This window comes from Phyllostomus discolor, chromosome 2 (assembly GCF_004126475.2).
Source record: "Phyllostomus discolor isolate MPI-MPIP mPhyDis1 chromosome 2, mPhyDis1.pri.v3, whole genome shotgun sequence".
NCBI lineage: Eukaryota > Metazoa > Chordata > Mammalia > Chiroptera > Phyllostomidae > Phyllostomus > Phyllostomus discolor.
Genome location: NC_040904.2, coordinates 145,804,870 through 145,823,721, shown reverse-complemented (window position 1 = coordinate 145,823,721; position 18,852 = coordinate 145,804,870). Strand labels below are relative to the sequence as shown.

The following is an 18,852-nucleotide window of genomic DNA, read 5'->3' as shown; positions in this document are numbered from 1 at the left end:
GAGCTTTGCAAAAAAATTTTTGATTTTTTTCACCTCTTTCATACTATCATTCCTGCCAAATTTGTACAACAATCTCAACTAGCCCTCCAGCCCCTGGATTCTCTTTTTTAAAAAAAATATTTATTAGTTCAGTTCCTAGGCTTCCTTCCTTATTTACCTTGGGTTTCTAATATCACCAGCAATCTGCAAAACCCAAATGTTAAAGCAGCATCAACCAACCTTTTTTGTTTCCACCTATCGGTAGTTGAAACCACTGGACTCTAGCCTCAGCAGATTTCAGCCCCTACTTCATGCTCATCAAGAAAACAAAGGCTCTGTCCTTCAGCTTCCCACATCGTTACCCACAAATCCATTATCTCCATATAAACAAGTAACCGAAGATCTTTTTATTCAGAGAAAAACATGTAAACGATTTTCAATCATTTCAGAGGCCCTAACTCATTTGATAGCTTAGATTTCTTAGAATATAGAAATAGACCCAAGCTGGTCTGAATAATTAAAGACAACAGGTGTTCTAGTCTATGTATTCCTGCCTAAATGACAACTGGACAAAAATACTTCCTACTCCCCCATTTATTGTTTATAAACCGTACACATGCTTTAAATTCTGACACAGTACAACAGACTTCTAAAATGGAGAGCATTTCAGAGACCATGCTTTTTCAAGCTGAGAACGATGGTCTATCTTTGATGACTGGGTCATAGAGAGAGCTGCTGAGACTTCATTCTCTGCAGCTCCCCTGTCAGAGCCCTCACTTTCATCAGGACAGCTGCCTGCTGGTATTACTGACAACTCAGGAACACTATAGTTGCTGTCTTGAAGAATCTGGGTTCTCTGCCTAGAAACAATCCAAACCAATTTTTTTTTTTGCAACATTCAAGAGAAAACGTTCAGCTAACCATTTAGAAACTGCTTCCCTCCAGTAAAAGAACTCCGTGTCATTAATCTTTGAACACTTTACAACAAGCAGGAGGATTTGCAATAGTTTAATGAGCTATATTTCTACTTCCCCATTGAGAAAGCAAAAAGTGAATACAGATGGCTTTGCTTCTGAAAAGACTAGTAGAAAATTTTATGCTTTCAGCTGAGCTTCCAGTGTATCAGGACTCAATATTTCTTCTCTTTCTGAAATATAAAATATAATGTCTTATGTAAGCAAAAAAAAATAGTATAAGACACCAGTATGTTTCATTTCATAAGTCAGATTTTCTCCCCAGGAGAATTTTTCTTTTCATTCTCTGTTAGAAGCAGTGCACTTACGTTGACTAATTGAGATTACTCCATGAGTGGATGAAACATTGCATTCTTCTTCCACTGTTCTGGAAACCAACAAAATAACAGACTCCAATGTAAGAAAAAAATTTTAGGTTTCCTTTCATAAAAACCCAGGATCTGTCTAAAATATTGGTAGCCAGGTTAAAGGTTATGTGCAAGATCCACCCCCCACCAAAAAAAAAGTTGGTTAAATACCTTATTTTTGACATTTTCTTGTCTTTGATACAAAATGTTTTTGTTCTCAAAGGTAGCTTTCACCAAGCTAAGCCCTTTTTCCTTGGGGTTGGAATTTCTACTTTTATTCCAGGTAGAGTTTCAACAACTCAGATAGTGGTGCCCATCCACACTGCTAAGGCCTAGGCTCCTGGCTCCTTCACCAAGTGGGAGATGCAGCAGCTGACCCAGGCAGCGCTGAGCATAGAGGGGCAGAATGGACTCTTCCATGGTTCAGGCACTGGCCAGCTCAGCATTGCCCCCAACAGGCATCCAACCCTCCACTGCCATTGCCATCTTCTCCCCAGGCTCACAGCCCAGCTTCATGCCACTGCCCATGCCCACCCTCTTGCTGGCAGCCCCTGATCCTGCAGACAGCTGGCCTCTCAGCAACCCTGGGGCCATGCCATGCCACCTGCAGAGACCAAAGCAAACATCTTTTTGTTTATTATATTTTTAATTTCCAAAATTAAAAACTGTTTTCTGGTTTTTCTTTTTATATATATATATATATAATTTTTTATTGTCATTTGTTTGGTGGCTATTTATTTATTTATTTATTTATTTATTTTAGAGAGGAAAAAGAGGGAGAGAGAGAGAGAAACATCAATGTGTGGTTGCTGGGGGTTGTGGCCTGCAACCCAGGCATGTACCCTGACTGGGAATCGAACCCTCGACACTTTGGTTTGCAGCCCGCGCTCAATCCAGAGCTACACCAGCAAGGCTTTGGTTTTTCCTTTTTTTATGAGTGTTTTTGTTTCACGGGCATTTTCTCTTTTCTTATATCCTTGATGATATTAATTTATTTTTGTTTCTTCTATTCCATTGTTTTTTGTTCAGTTTTTTTCTGTTTTTGTCTGTCTTCTAAGTTATCTTTTCTCAAATGTCTGGTGATTGTTGGACATCTTTTAATACATGAAAATCGGAAGCTTCCTGCAGGAAGTGCAGTGGTGGGTATAGGTGGGGCAGTCATGAACCTGGATGTCTAGGATTCCAGGACCAAGGCAGGAAAAGCAGCCTGCTTGCTAGTCCTGTATTTCAATATGTAGATTTTTCCATAATGCTACTATCCTTAGTTCCTAGTCACCCTACCTTATCCTGTGTCTATGGCCTCTGAAGCCTGAAGCTCCTTGGCTCAGTTTCTTCAGACTAAGCCTATTGCTTCCTGTATGGATGTGAGTAGGGTAGTTCCCAGAATGTTCAGGGAAATACAGAAGAGCTGGGAAGCTCCAGTAATTGGTACATAGATTTTTCACTCAACCATGTGCCAATCATACTTCACCCCATACTATGAACATTCTATAAGGCAAATTAGATCGGATATTATAGGAATTCCACCTCCTGCAGCCACTCACTTCCTATTCCTTCTAGTCTGCTAGGTCTATTAAGTCTTTGCCACCAGTTTATTGTGCAAATATTTTTGAAATTTTTCATGCACTATTGTCTCTTATGTTCTCTTTGTCCTCATGGTTAACAGCTCTTTAATTCTTCACTGATATTTCAATAAAGTTTTTGAGGAAGAGATGCTGAACAGGATGATCCATCTGTCGAATTTAACTGGAAGGGCTCAGTAGTTAGCTGTTGACATTTCTGCAACACTGGACATCGTAAGTGTATATATGACCTGAGAGCAATATGTGATGCTATATACCATTTGTGGCATTAGCATACCTTTTTGCTCAACCTTCAATGTATAATCAGCATTTAATTCCTCTAGCAGCTATCATCCTAATCCAGTGATATCATCCTTGATCGAGACATTACAATCTCTCTTGTGAATGAAAAACAAATGTAGGAAATGACAAAAACTAACCTGGATTTACCCTGATGCCTGAAATCTGCCCAATAGCTGACTTCAGCCACACACCCAGCATTGGAGGAGAGATCCTATTTCATGCCTGTACCATTCAACGAGCAAATACCTAGCTGTCATTGTAAGTAATAGACTTCCAATGTTCCCCAGTTTTAAATTTGACCTAACATTCATCTGCCACCTTCATATGTGTTCACCCGCTTGTTAACTGCCTTTCCTGCCTGCCTTCAGTAGGAGGGGTCTGTATGGCTGAGAACCCTGCATTCTATGGCAAGAAGAAAGGGGTGCAGAGTGTGAGAGAGGAAAGCCTCATGAGTCCCTTTGGGCAGGAACCATCTTGGCTGATATTTTTTAGTTTTGTCAAAATAACTGTAGTAACCTTTCATTGAGTAATCAGCCTCCCCCTGCTTATGGAGTACTTGTGGTTCTTAGTTTTGCTTTTAACAAACCCATAAAGAGATGTGTAAACCACGTGATGCTAAGGGTAGGTAGCTGAACCAGTCCTAAAATGAAGACCTTATCCCTTAACACCCAAACACGAGCACAGCTAATACAGCTCATAGAATGGGTTCTGGGAGCATGTGAAGTACCACTTTCAAGTGAAACATTGTCAAAAGAACCCCTCACCTTCAGCATAAAATCCAGGTTTCTTTACATGACAAACAAGGCTTTCCAGGACCTGCCCCTACCAGTACCTTTGAGGCTTCTGCCATTCCTTATCAGATGAGTTAACTTTCAGGAAAACTGAGCTGTACACAAGCATGCATGTGTGTGCACGCACACACTGCGCCTTTGCTCATCTGGGCCTATCTAGAATGCCTTTCTCCTCTACACATCTCCCATGCCCAATATTCCCCAATATTCACGAGCTAACTCCTCATCCTTTAAGAAGCACCTCTGGCTTCAGCTCCTATAAGTATTTGTCTCTGATCAATCTCTACCACCACATTGCTGGGGCTTTAACATTTTAAATGTAAGTCTTTTATATAGTACAGCTGTTTCCCACATCAGACAAATAGTCACATGAGTATAGTGACTGTGTGGTTCATGTTTGAATACTCTCCATGTCTAGCACAGTGCTTGCCAGAGTACTCAATATATATTTGTTGAAGTAAAGAACAAAGGAGACGAAGCACTGGGCTTGTTTAAGGGTAAAAAGCAATTAGGCTAAACACTTTCAATTAAGATTAGTGTTTATCTATAGCTTCAGAATTATCCAACCATAAAGAATACCATTGAAACTCTTAATGAAAGAACTAAACTTCAATACTTTAATTGGGAAATAATACTTGCACAGGGACTGCAGAAAGTTAATGTCCCTGTTGTGGGCATGTGTACACCTACACACATATTCCTAGGTTCTGTTTTTCCAAGATAACTTCTCGCTGAGCTCTGAGGAAAAGCTGGCTCAGGGGATGCACTTGTTAGGTCCTAACTTGAGGTGGAGGGAAGAGAGCTTGCAAGTAAGAGAGGAAAATGGGGAAACATGCATCTGACTCCGGTAGGAAGTATCTTTCATGTAAAAAAAGGTGTAGTGATACATAAACATGCCTGTTATAAAATATAACATTGGGGTTCAAGAAAAATATAAGGAACAGAAAAAATTATATGAGAATAAAGATATGGCTATTATGCCATGAAATAAAATCTTAAAATGGGAAAAAATCTGATTAATAGAGGAAACTGATCAAGATTACAATGAAAAAATTCTGAAATTAAAAATAACACAGATGGGCGACAGAAAAAAGTAGAAAATATGTCTGATATCAAGTGAACAAGCTGAAGTTAATACTGTGATAGGTCACACTGGCTGTAAAACTCAAGAAGAAAAATAAGAAATCCCCAAACTTTAAAAGTAGTAGGAAAGGACACAGATTACTCTCAGGACACCACACTTCAGAGAGCTCCTGCCTGCAAAAGACAGCTATGTGACCTCTGCAATGGTCTTACTTAAAGAGACAGCACGCGACTGAGGCTGCTGGGCTCTCGTTCCCAGACAGGCCGACTTCCGATATGTTTTCTACTCCCGTGTCTTTCTTTAGAGAACAGTCGAGTATTGTACTTAGAACACAAATAGCTAAAGGAACACTCAAAATAAAATTTTCAAATGCATTGTAAACAAACTACTCATTCTAGTCAGACATAAATAATATAAAGGAAGAAAAGATAAAAGAATGATCATTAAGAGAGTAAAATACAAACACCCAGACAGAGAAGTTGGTATAGATTTTAAATAACTCCAATAATTTTTGGAACAAAATCATACTTTAAGTGTCAGTTCTTTTTATAAAAATCATTAAGAATATGACAGGACAGAAACAGAAAAGATTAAAAAACATAAAATACCCGATATAAAAATATTCAAAAGTTTGGGGATTGCTGAGGCAGATGCAATATTATGTATTATATCAGTCAACAAATATTTATTGTGTATTTATGTGCCAGACACGAAGACAGAAACTGCACTAGATAATGAGAACATAGTGATAAACAATAAAAACAAAATGCCAACCGCATCTCAAGTAAGAATAATTGATGCAAACAAATGGAAGTGGCAGAGTGATCACAGAGGATGCTCAGAGGCTATGGAGGGTATAAGGAGGGGTCCTAATGTTCCTGGCATTACAGGTAAGAACTGAAAGTATGATTTAAATTGTTTACAAGAAATTTCATACATAGAATGCTTACATTCTGAATACTTTTCCTTCTAGCCTTCATTGCCCTAGATTACTCCATTCAAGCTTGCTCAAGCATCATCTTCCTCTCTTCCTTCATTTTCACAACGCACTTCATTTGCACTCACCTAGAGTGTTATTGTGACATCTGTCCATGCTGCCCATCACTTATCTCAACCACTATAGTCACTGATCTCTCAATCTGTAGGCTCCATGACACAGAAAGCTTCTCGAGGACAGAAAACATGTTTGTTCCACTTCACACCACCAGGGTCTAGCATAGGAAAACCCCATCCTTCTCCGTCTCACTGTAAACTCTCAGAAGTCCCCTCTTCCACTTCAGGTAGGCCTGTGTGCATTATAATCTATTTAAACAAACTCATCTAAAACACACACACACACACACAGCCACTCAAAGACAGAGGGAATATCAGATCCTGAATTGAGTTCTTGGCATTTCTGCTGCCAGCCCCGGGACAATAAAACAAAAGCTTGCTTGTGTTCTTGGAATGGGTTGGGAGGGGGTCTCCTTTATTCTTTTCCGTGTTTTTAAGCAATGAGAACCAACATAAATTATTTCTACAAATTATCTTGCCATATTTATTATGGGCAAAATTTTTAGCAAGAAAAGTATATACTACTTAACACAATAATAAATAAACTCACCAATTGCCATAATAAATACAACATAATGAGTAATTATTAGTGGTAAAATATATGGTCTGCAAAGCTTCAACTTTATGTTACGTTTCAATTCAGTTTATCTTGAATGAAGTGTGGCCTTTTGCATTCTGTGCATGACACAAGCCATCGGCTCACTTTCCTGCACACAACTGAGACCACATAGACTTATCTTGCCATTTTCACCTATAATGTGTCAAAAATTTTTTCATAAACGTGGGCCATATTAATTTAATCCCCTGAATATTTAATAAAATGTTTTAATATACTTGCTTTATTAGAATTCTAACTAAAGATTTGTTCTAATTACTATTTTCACATAAAAAAATAACCCTACCTCTTAGCAGCTTAAAGCAACCATTTGATTTTGCTCACAAAGTTATGGGTCAATTACACATTAATAAATCTGAAGTAAAACAAGGAATATGAAAGCGCTCAGCTGGGTGTCTGTCACTGGGGCCTGTCATGTCACTATAGGGAGACCTTGGCTGGGGCTGCAATCCACCCAAGATGACTCACTCAGGTGGTAAGTTGCTGACACCAGCTGGAGTTCCTGTAGGCTGTTAACCAGAGCCCTTACATGCAGCTTCTCCAGTATGGCAGGCTCACACAGTCTGACTTCTTACCTGGTGGTTCAAGCATTCCAACAAACAAGGCAGAAGAGGCTGTCTGTGGCCTAGTCAGAGATGTAACATAACATAGCTGCAGCTACAAACTATTGTTACAAAAATGTAATGTCACCCAGATCTAAGGAGAGGAGATGCAGACACCAAGTTCATAACATAAGACATGGGGTGAAAGACACTACTGCAGTCATCTTTGGAATACACAATGTCTTAAAAGGGTTCAAGGCCATCTATTGTTTTGGTGTATATACCAAAAATATTAAGAATGTTTCCTAAAGTCTCTACAGATATAAAATTAGTCATCCACATGTATCATCTTTTAATTAATTTCAGTAACAACAAAGTTTTGCTCTTTTTTATTGTTGTTCAAGTACAATTGTCTCCATTTTCACCCATCCATGCCCCCCCCACCCCACACATCCCCACCGTCCACCCTTGAAACCGCCCCCTTTGGCTTTGTCCATGTGTCCTTCATACATGTTCCTTGATGGACCTTCCCCTAATATCTTTAAGGAGGATAAGAAGGATATCCTTAAGAAGGATAATACCATTATCCTTCTCCCCCCTCTTCTCTGGTTACTGTCAGATTGTTCTTTATTTCAGTGTCTCTGATTGTATTTTGCTTGCTCATTTGTTTTGTTGATTAGGTTCCACTTAGAGGTGACATCATATGGTATTTGTCTTTCACTGCTTGGCTTGTTTCACTTAGCATAATGCTTATAAATTTTGTTACTAACGGGCTTTTTAACCTGTCACTTCACTACATACTTTGAAGGAAAAGATTGTTACTAGCCTTAATACTAGATTTGGATTTCCCTTCATGGGCTCTGATGAAGGAAGATATAATAATGTTTATTAGATTCATGAAGTAAGAGTGACAAATTATTCTTACAGATTAAATTATGTCTCTTTAAAAGAATGGCTCTTATGGTTGCTCTTTGAGATTAATCAAGAAAAGACTAAGGTCATTTCTTCATTAGTTTTTTATTAATTCCTTTAAAACTTCCCATTAAAACAGAGATAAAGTGTAAGTTACATCTGTCTGCTCTGCTGTGATAAGTACTATGTATCTAGACATACATATATCTACATCTACATCTCCAAGTGTATCCATATCTATATTCAATCCTCATATCAACCCTCAGGGGAAGTAAAGGCTCAGTGACATTAAGCAGCTCCCCAAAGTCACAGCACTAATCTGCAGTAAAGCTCGTTTTCTGTGACTTTAAGCGTGTGCTCTTTCCACATCATCTACACTAAAATACTAGTATAGATACATAATGTTTCCTGATTGAGTGGTCATCTGAGGACTTTCTCAAATTTCTTTTCTTTGACAACATTTATTTTCATCAATAAGTATCTCTTCAAATGCTAGGTAAGTATATAGCTTTCATAAGTGACACATAATGATTTCCTTGAATTGTAGTCATCTGTTTCATATCGACTTTCTCATCAGCTGAAAATGTCAGGAAATTCAACACACAGTTGCAGAGGTGAGAATCTTTTCATTTATATCTGCATTCATTCAGCCATGGCTCAGAAATTCCATTCTAACCTGATAAAAAGAGTACTTAACACAACAAGGACCTTAATTGTTTTCTTATTGAATAAAATTTGTCACCAGATAGGTAATTTTATAACTCAAATCCTTCCAAATAACTTTACCTTGCTTGGATATCCAAAAACAATACTGATCAGCTAGCATATATGCATTATTAGAGAGTATTTCAACTAATACATTCCTACAATCTATATGATTGAATCTCTAAAATTTTTGCTATTTCAGTTTTTATGTAGAACACTTTAATTGCCACCTCAGTAATACTTTAATAAATCACATGTTTCCAGAGCAGTGAAGTATTACTTCCTAAAAGGATAACAACAGTTCTTCCATGACCCACTGTGCCTCGTTTATGCTTGTGTTATACTAATCATGGACTAGGGGCGTTTGAAATCTTTGATCTTCCACTTTAGGCACTTTACCGTATCATTGTTGGGGTCTGTGAGGACTACTGCAGTGTCTGACAGAGAACTGCAGCTGTGAACTGACAACTAAATTAAGAGCAATTTAGTTGTACACAAGTAATAAGACTCTTTATGGTGATTAACTGTCATTCCCCACTAAAATCTTTAAGGTAGGTGAGAATTAGCTGTTTCTCCTAACCTCACTATCCAGTTTAATGAAAAAAATTTCAGACCAAATTCTCCCATACATACAGTCATGTATTAAACCAGTGTGTCCTAGCAAGGAGGCACACAGACTGCACGCACTGTTCTGTAAGCTCAGTGAAATCCCAGCAGTTTGTCCTTGGGAGTTCCAGCCACCACTGTGCACCACTGTGCGTGAAAGGCTCACCAGAGCTGAGTACAGGAAGATGAACTCAGGGAAATGAGATCATTTTGGTTTTATGTGTTAAGGTAAGCAGTTTGAACTTTTCTGAAAGATAGGCGAAACCATGGGAGAATTTTAATCATGGAAGTACCGTACATTTCAGAAAAATCGCTCCAACAGCAATGCGTAGGATGGACTGAAGTAGGCCTGCGAGGAGACAGGGCTGATGAGGGGTTAATGCACTGGAGAAGTGGTAAGAGCTGGGTGGAGCAAAGCACTGGTAAGAGCATAAGCATCTAGAGCAGTGAAGGGGACAGATTCAGAAGAAATAAGCCAAAGGAATTGAGAATGAATGTGCTATAGGAGTGTAACAAAGTTCTAGAATTTCTCAGAACCTTGGGCAATTGCGTGGATAGTGCTGCACAATTAAGCAGGAATGACTGAAAATCAGTGACTACTTAGGTCAACAGTGGCTTTAACATGGGGCATTTATTCTTTATATATGAAGCATCCGATGAATTAGTTTTCCTTACAAGTTTTATAACCATAAAACACAAGCGGAAGGCTATGACTAGAGCTTTTTCCCATTATCAGATACTAATACATCCCTGCCAGCCCACTAGATTCTCTTTTCTCTTGCTTGGCTTGAGTGACATAGGTCCAGTTCTTTTTCCTTCTTGAAGCACATTCACTACAGATGTTTGCCCTCATTGGTCAGCCTCACAGTAATGACGGTTTTTCACAGTGTGTGCGTTATTGTGAGGTGCTGGGAACTCCAGTCCCACAAATGTGTGTTAATCTGCAGTAAGCATAGCTCATTGTGTACACATTTCTCCTGAAGTAACTGACAACTTAGACTGACTGGAAATCGAATGTAATTAATAAAATGTGTTTTATATCTGTATCAAAATTGTGAATTATTCTAAGTGATTCTTCCTGTGCAATCACTTCATCAAACGCTATATATTTATATACCATATAGTTTAAAACAGTAACATACACTTTTATCTATAGTTGCTCCATCATGTAAATACATATTAATTTCCTAATTAAACATAGCTAAAAAATTCCTAAAGGATATCCCTTGTTTTCTAATAAAATGTGAATTTTTCCTGACCATCCTGTAATACTTTATTTATAAGAATAGAAATAGTAACGTAAATCAATATACTGAACTCAATAAACAGTACTGTTAACTGGGAAAGCAATGCTGTATCAAAATAAGTACTTTTTAAAGATCTAGAGAATGATAAAATACACTTTAACTATGAAATTCACGTAACATCATTACAACATATAACAATATTTGAAAGTTAATCAAGAGATATTTCAGAGTCCTCAAGACTGTTAAGAATGCAATTTCAATAATCCATTATCACGTTTTAAATGTTTGAAAATATAACTTCTATTAGATGCTCTTCTATTAAACTGAATACTAAACAATAGATTTTATACACAAAAGTCAAAGAATGCAGACAGTGAGGCAAAAGCAGAATGATTTATTGTGCCACCAATTCTAATTTAACAAAATACACTAAATAACATTGAATATGTATTTTCTAACTTTACACAGAAATAACTGTGTAAGATAAGAAATTAACTACTAAAGTTACATCTTTTAAATAGAGAAACTTCCTATAGCTAACCACATATGAATATTTATACTAAGAGTGTAGAAGTTTATTTAAAAGTATGCGATCATATTAATATGTTAAATCCTAGAAGAATCATCCCCCTTTTTTTATATGTTTTCTGATTATATTCACAGGAAAATATGACATAACAATATCAAAAATAGAGATGTTAAGGAGCACTAAATACCACTTTATCAATGAAAATACTACAAGCATAGTGAGCACCCACAGCATTACTAGTCATTTCAATAGGAAAGCCATCCATAGGCTTAGGATGACTACACTCATGTGTTTCCAAGTAAAAGAATGATGCAGAGAAAGCGGTAAAGACACATCTGCCAAAATGTCTTCCGGCACATTGTCTTAATCACAGTAACCTAATTGAAAAAAAAATCCAAAGAATAAAGAATTTATCTACTGAAAACAGCACTAAAATAATTATACATATTTTCTTTCTGATATTTCAGTAGTGAGTTTTGGTACCTCCTCAAATATTGAAAAGGTACTACTTTGAATTTATTTAGTTCACACACATCACATTTTTTATAAGATTGCCAATGGTATAGATGAATAAAAGTATCTGCCAAAGGTCATTTTCAACAAAGTATTTTTACTTTTTAACCACTTATTTTGTTCAATATTATTTTTTCTAATTTATATTGACATATCAAGATTTTAAAAAAAATTATGAACTCAGAAACAACTTTATAAAATTCTCTTCTTCTTTATATTTCCAAAGAGAAGTGAGAAACAAAAAAATTTAGAAAATTGATTATAATATGTCTAACCATTAAATAAGATCTATTCAGAAAAAAATGTTTCAGTTGTTTCTATGCCAAAAAAAAGGGTGTTTAGAATAACTTACATTCATCTTAAGGCACAAAATATCTTTTTATATTTTCATTGAGAATTACTAAATTATCCCTCAGTACATGTATGTGATAATGTACTTTTTGAGATGCTTATTTAATAATCTAAAAAACCATCCCATCTCTTATTTTGTATTTTTTCTCACTAAATAATTCTGTGCAGGTTATAAGGATCACGGTTAAAAAACAAAATAGAAAGACAAATAGAACTGATCCCTAGAATAATTACATTGTGTTCTATTGAACAAACAACAGCACATAATTTAGAAGGCAAGGATTCACAAGTCTGTGTTTAAATATGCATTTTAGGGGTAGGCCTCCATCATTCAAAATATTTATGTGACAGAAAACATCCGTAATCACCCTGCACTGAAATTTTCTCTTGCATGTCCCTTAGTTCCGTTAACATTTTCATGTTTTCAACAAGTTGAACTAATTCAATCTTAAAAGCCTTGAGCCCAATTCCAATTTATCAAATTGAGAATGGTAGCAATTTTATTTTGGGAAATGAATAGAAAAAAATGGAAAGAAACTTGGTTACTACAATAAATGATTTCATATAATCTGATACAAATGTTACTTTCCTATGAAAGTTAATAAAAATAGCTCTGAAATATATTCAAAGTAAGTAAATAAAAAATAAAGATAATTTCAAACTTATAGACAGGCAAGTACTCATACTTGCACATAAATATATACATACCCCTATATACTCCTTTCCGAATATTTCTCTTTCCAGACTCAACTTTTTTGAGGGGGAAAAAAAACAGAGTAGAGCTCTAGACAAATATATTCTAATGGTTGATCATACTTTGCATTAAATTCATCTCTCCTTTAAAATGCTTAGGGCTAATTTTAAAAAATTAAATCCCCCATGGAGCACGTAAGATAGTAACAAAGTCCTCATCCTCTACCACTCCTATACTCAGACCTTCGTAGTAATCTTCAAATTCCCCATATGACACTTCATCAGACTCGCTGCAGGTGCCTTTTAGTGTTTCTAGAAAAGATAATTTGATTTCTTCCTCTGTGGAATGACCTGCAAAATAGTACTGACCATGTAACAATCTCCTTAAAATTTCAGGAAAATGACTGATGGTGGTAAAGAAATACTTAATCACCCTGTAAAATCTTTTCAACAATTCGAAATCTTACATCAAACTACCCTACAATTTATCTAAACATTTTCTTGCATAAACCAGAATTTAATGATAATGACTTTAACAAACATTGGAGGCATCTTTTAAACTTCTGATAGGGTGCGTCCTCTCTGTAGAGGCAAAATAATAGTTAACTACCACAGATATCCTGATATTTCTTAAAGTTTTAAAGGACTCACCTTCATTCCCATTAGAAAGAAGAAAACAAATGCTTTCAAAGATTAACACAGTGATGTGATGTGTGGAAGATATCTCTACATTCAGGCATTAGTTATGTTGTGAATCAGTTACTCACAACTGCAGCTAAAAAATATAACTGCAAATACAAGATTCAAGGGCCTATAAAAATGTTTGCTGGAAGAACTTACACTTGATAAGTCATTCTATTTCCATCTCTTACATTAAGTAGGCTATTTTTATTGGCTTATATTAAATGTGATTGACTTTATCCTATTAGAAGATTCTGAGAATCATATATGTATATAATTGCAATTCTTTAGTTTGTTATTTAAAGAGAAAACATAAAATATCTGAGTCTTTTTAAAAATTCACTTGATTTTTTAATTCAGAAAGAGAATAAGCTATTTAAATAAGTAACTTTGACCATAGTAAGGTCAGTTGGAGCAGAAATCGATCTCAGCTTAAACACCATTCTCTTGGGAAGTTTTCACTGACCACCCCGAATGTAGGTTCTCCATCATAGAACTCTTCTCACTAATTTGCCACCCCCCTCACTGCCTACTCTTGCTTGCACTGACCTACTCTCAGGATCTCAGAATAGAATAGGAAAAGAGACATTCATTAATTTTTTGATAGGAAAAGAAGACTTAAGAGATGAAAGGAAGCTACAGATAGATAATAAAGAAAACAGAGGTCCATATACAAGAGCAGAAAAGGTGTCTAAAAAAATCTTTGGACTCCATAAATGATTTAATATTTTTAATTTATTTTTATAAGGATAGTTGGTATAAATCATTTTAAAGTCATATTGCATTTTAAAGTAACAAACTTAAATTGAAATACCACGTTAACTAAGCTGGCTCTTTCTCAAACATAAGAGGTTCTCTGACGGACTCAGGTAACAACTTATTGTAAAGTACCTTTCGAACTAAAAGAATAAAATTTGTTTTGAATAGCAAAATGCTTGCTGTCTCTTAGAAACATGAAAGAAATAAAGAACATTGACTATTTAAAAAAAACAGGTCAAATAAGGACTGAATACTTATGCTACACAGAGATAGTAATATAAAACAATAAAGTGAATTTATGATTGAATGTCAATCATGGATAAAAATTAATCAAGATCTAATCTATATAAAAATATATAGGGAGATTTCCCTCTCTTTATAATCCATATGTTTGAACAGATAAATTTTCATACTATTTTTCTAAGAAAAAGATTTTTTATTTAAATTTATTTCAAATACTCAAGAAATTTGTATTTCCTTTGCATTCTCACCCAGGAAATACCTATCTTCTGTCATTTGTAACTAACCCTTCTTTCGCTTCTCTTAATATTTTAATAAACAACATTAGATTTCTACTACAATTACACAGAAAAACACTTGATAAATTCCATTTCTATTAAAGCTAAATATACTTTTTAAAATAAATTATTGAAACAAAGTAAAATATGTTTTGTAGTTAAATTAAATTATGTCTGGCATAAAAGACTCAATTTGAAATTAATTAAAATTATAAATGCTCTATATCCCAAAAATGGGCATGTGAATAAATTACAATTTGCAACGATACTTTATAAAAAAAATTTTTACACGGTAACAGGTTTTCCTCTTTTTAAAACTGTATAGTTTATTAGCTTATCTTCTTTAATCTGAATATAAAGACAATGGACGTAATTTCTTAAACTAACAAAAGTTTATCCAACTACAACACAAAAACCTTCACCAACAATTCAACAACAATTTAAGATTATTAGAAAAGACAAAGAGAGCCCTGGCTGGCATAGTTCAGTGGATTGAGCGCAGGCTGAGAACCAAAGCATCTCAGGTTCGATTCCCAGTCAGGGTACATGCCTGGGTTGCAGGCCACAGCCCCCAGCAACCACACATTGATGTTTCTCTCTCTCTCTCTTTCTCCTTCCCTTCCCTCTCTAAAAATAAATAAATAAAATCTTTAAAAAAAAGAAAAAAAAGAAAAGACAAAGAGAAAAAAACAGATGGTGTTAAATCACCTAACTTTGAAATACGTAAACTATCTTGTTTTTATCTTTAATATGATTAGTTAAAGGAGTAAAGCAGAGAATGACATGGGTTTTAAGGGAAAGATATAATATGTATAACTAAGTAATTCTGTAAATTCTCTTTTGGCAACTGTAGTTCATTTAAAGTCATTGATAAGCAAATGAAGCTATTTTGACCTAAAATATATTTTTAAAAATTGGGAAGTTAGTGGTGATTATTAACTTTAATCTTTGTAACAAATTCTGTTTCTTTTAACTTCACAATTAAACATAATAAATAAACTAAAAGGGCTAATAACAGTAATAAACCTAAATAATTACAGTATATTTTTAATATTCAAAAGGAAATTCTAGAATAGTGTTCTGTAGTATTTAATTATATAATCTAAAATATGAATTAGAAATTATTCATTAAATGTAAATTATAAATGGTCAACAAATATACAAAAAATATGTTTAACTTCCCTAGTAACCACAGAAATAAAAATTGTAAAAATTTAGTCTATTGGATTGTCAAAAATCTGAGGTAAAATGAATTCTCCAACTAATGGCAGTACAATCTGGTACAGCCATCTCACAAAGCAATTTGGAAGTATCAGTTAAAACTTGAAATACACATATTCTAAGTCATGATAGTACCCCAAGAAAATAGCATAATATAGGCCCAGGTAAATTGTAGTACATTGATTTTCAATAGAATATGCAGAAGAGAAAAAGAAGATAGCTCAATGTGGATGAACATAAAGAGCTCTAAAACATATTGTTGAGTATAAAAAGCAAACTACATAACACTGTGTTTCATGAACACTATGTTCATGAAAAAAACTTCAAAAAGTATTAGATATTTATAGCACATGTAAAGCTATGAAAATCCATAGAATAAGGACTAAAACATATGTATATATGAAAAAAATAGTAATTGCTACCTTTATAGAGGGAAATGTAATGTAAAGAGGGGAGTTACTATGGCCAGATGCTTTCTATATAATGAAAATTCACTTATAAGTCAATTATGTAAAAATTAAGGTCAAAAGAAATATAATAGATAATAAATCTCTAGAATCACTTTGAGATATGTTCTATATCCTCACATTTTTATAGACATATGTATATTCATCACATGTATAGCTCTATCCCTAGAGAAAGACATCCCCTCATTCTGCCTTAAATCTTCAAGTATAAACACATTCAGTAAAACTAAATCAGAGAATTTGCACATGTACTTATCTGTTCTCTATATCTATTCTGTCCTTTTCAACTCAAATTTCTCACTATCTCAATAGGAAATAAAAGTTCACTATTGACTATAAACATCAAAGAAAAAAATAAGTACATTAGACCCAGGAATTTTTTAATGAATGTTAAATAGCTCTCACTTTTTCAGTTTTAAAAATAATTGTTTATTCCTCCCTTAATGGCCTCAGGTCCACATTATGAATTAATATTATTTGAAGATACTGCTTTTTTTAACTAACATTTTAGAAATCTAATGCATTTTGACTCATAATAATTACCTGAAATCACTTCAGGATGCTTCTTTGCACAGTAACATTTTCTTATGTCCATAATAGGCACACTTCCAGTTTTGTTGAAATCCAGTTTCATAAAGGCCTAAATAATGGCAGAAATATTATTTTCTCTATAAAACCACTGGGCATGTGAACCTAACTTTTTATTCTGCAGTAGTTATTTATAGGTTCTTAACAAGACAGTTTAAGAATACTAAACTGGTATAAGATGGCAGAATCATGAATACAAGGAAGAAAGGTATTGGAGCAAGATGGTTGTTGGCACCGGTTCAACACCAACTGGAATCCCCAATCTGCACTACACAATGAAGAAGGAAAATGTATCCAGTGCAAACAACTCAATTGTGATGTAGCACAGCTGTGGAACAACTCCATAGCGTTACAACTCTATATGAAACAGCAGGCTGTGCAAAAGCATGGCTGCAAGGTGGTCCTCAGGAGGGGTGGCCCTTGAGTGAGGCCCCTCTCACAAAGCTCTGCTCCCATCCAGTCTGCTCCACTCTCCTCTGGTCTGGGTCTGCCTGCTCTGCTCTGGTCTGCTTTGCTCTAGTCTGAGGAGATGTTTTCAATGTTTCAACTACAACTGGGGGAAGCAGTTTCAGTCTTCAACAAAAAAAGAAAGTGCCCCGAGTCAAAGGAAAGCTGACTTATAGAGAGAGAAGACCCCACCCATGGACCCTAATTGGTCCATCCTCATGCAAATGAGGACTCCAAATCCTAGCAGTTTGGTTTAAAAGGCACTGTCCTGATTGGTCAGAATGGAGCTTCTCTGATTGGTTGGTAGTATGCTAATGAGAGTATAGCTGCACAGCTCCAATTGGCAAGGAAAGCCTAAGTCCTATTGGTTGAAATACAATCCCAGGAACTCCTTTATAAGGGCTGGCTCCTATAACAGGAACACACTGCAGCCAGGCAGTTCCCTGCAGGCTTCTCCCTGAAGCATGGGCTGTGTGAGATGCTCCTGTTTAGGAATGGCTGCTAGGCTCTGTTTACTCATTTGAGAACAGTCACCAGGAGCCCTTCTGGATAGGTATCTTCTTTCCAGTTTTATCACTTCTTAGCACTTTGACTTTGATAAGGTAACCTAACCTCTGTTGCCTTGGCTCTCCTCCTCTGCACACTGGAGTTAGGTTAAAAATCTGTCTGGTAAGTTCCAATTTAAGATTCACATGAAACTGATCAATGGCTAAAACAAACTGCCAGAACTATTTTGACATACAAGTGAATTTCCAAATATTCCATCACTAAAATCTAAGAAGTTATTAAGTTAAAAATGGAATCATTGGGGTGGACCTAATCCAATGTGACTGGTGTCTGTATAAAAAGAGATTAGGGCGAAGACAACACAGACTGAGGGATGGCTATGTGGACACCCAGGGAGAAGACAGTTACAACCCAAGGAGAGGAGCCTCAGGGGAAACCAAACTTGCTAAAACCTTGGTTTTATGCTTCCAGCCTCCAGAATTTGGGGACATAGATTTCTGTTGTTTAAGCCACCCAAACTGTGGCTCTTGTTATGGCAGCCCTAGCAAACTGATACAGTACTTTATAACACTACTTTTGTCCTCTACTCCAAACACCAAGATAAACAAAGGAGACAACTCTCAGGTTTCAACTTCCAATACTCAAACCTGTCACCAGGATATGTAAAGTACCAATAAATGCAAATTTATAAATACTATGAGGTGAATTTGTTTGGCTTAAGGTTTTTTTGTGTGTCTGTTGGCCAGTTAAGATTTTGATATTTCTCTATTTGTGATTGATACTTGATGTAATTGTCTATACGCCTCTATGTGCAATAGCTTTGTTCAGTATTAGATACATATACATTTTATATTAGG

At 35.5% G+C, this 18,852-nt stretch overlaps 1 protein-coding gene and 1 pseudogene across 3 annotated transcripts in view; both read right to left on the bottom strand.

Annotated features, from left to right (window-relative positions):
• Window positions 1-628: 628 nt before the first annotated feature.
• Window positions 629-4,015, bottom strand: LOC114512921 (annotated as a pseudogene).
• A 7,077-nt stretch (window positions 4,016-11,092) lies between these two features.
• Window positions 11,093-18,852, bottom strand: part of CAPS2 (calcyphosine 2) — a 43,049-nt gene continuing 35,289 nt past the window's right edge. For all 3 annotated transcript variants that reach the window (XM_036018665.1, XM_036018664.1, XM_036018666.1), the window contains 2 exons: window positions 16,997-17,093; window positions 11,093-13,158 (listed from right to left, as the gene is read on the bottom strand). In XM_036018665.1, the coding sequence (XP_035874558.1) occupies window positions 12,983-13,158; window positions 16,997-17,093 (273 nt within the window). In that variant the 3' untranslated portion in view covers window positions 11,093-12,982. The remainder of the gene's footprint in view (window positions 13,159-16,996; window positions 17,094-18,852) is intronic.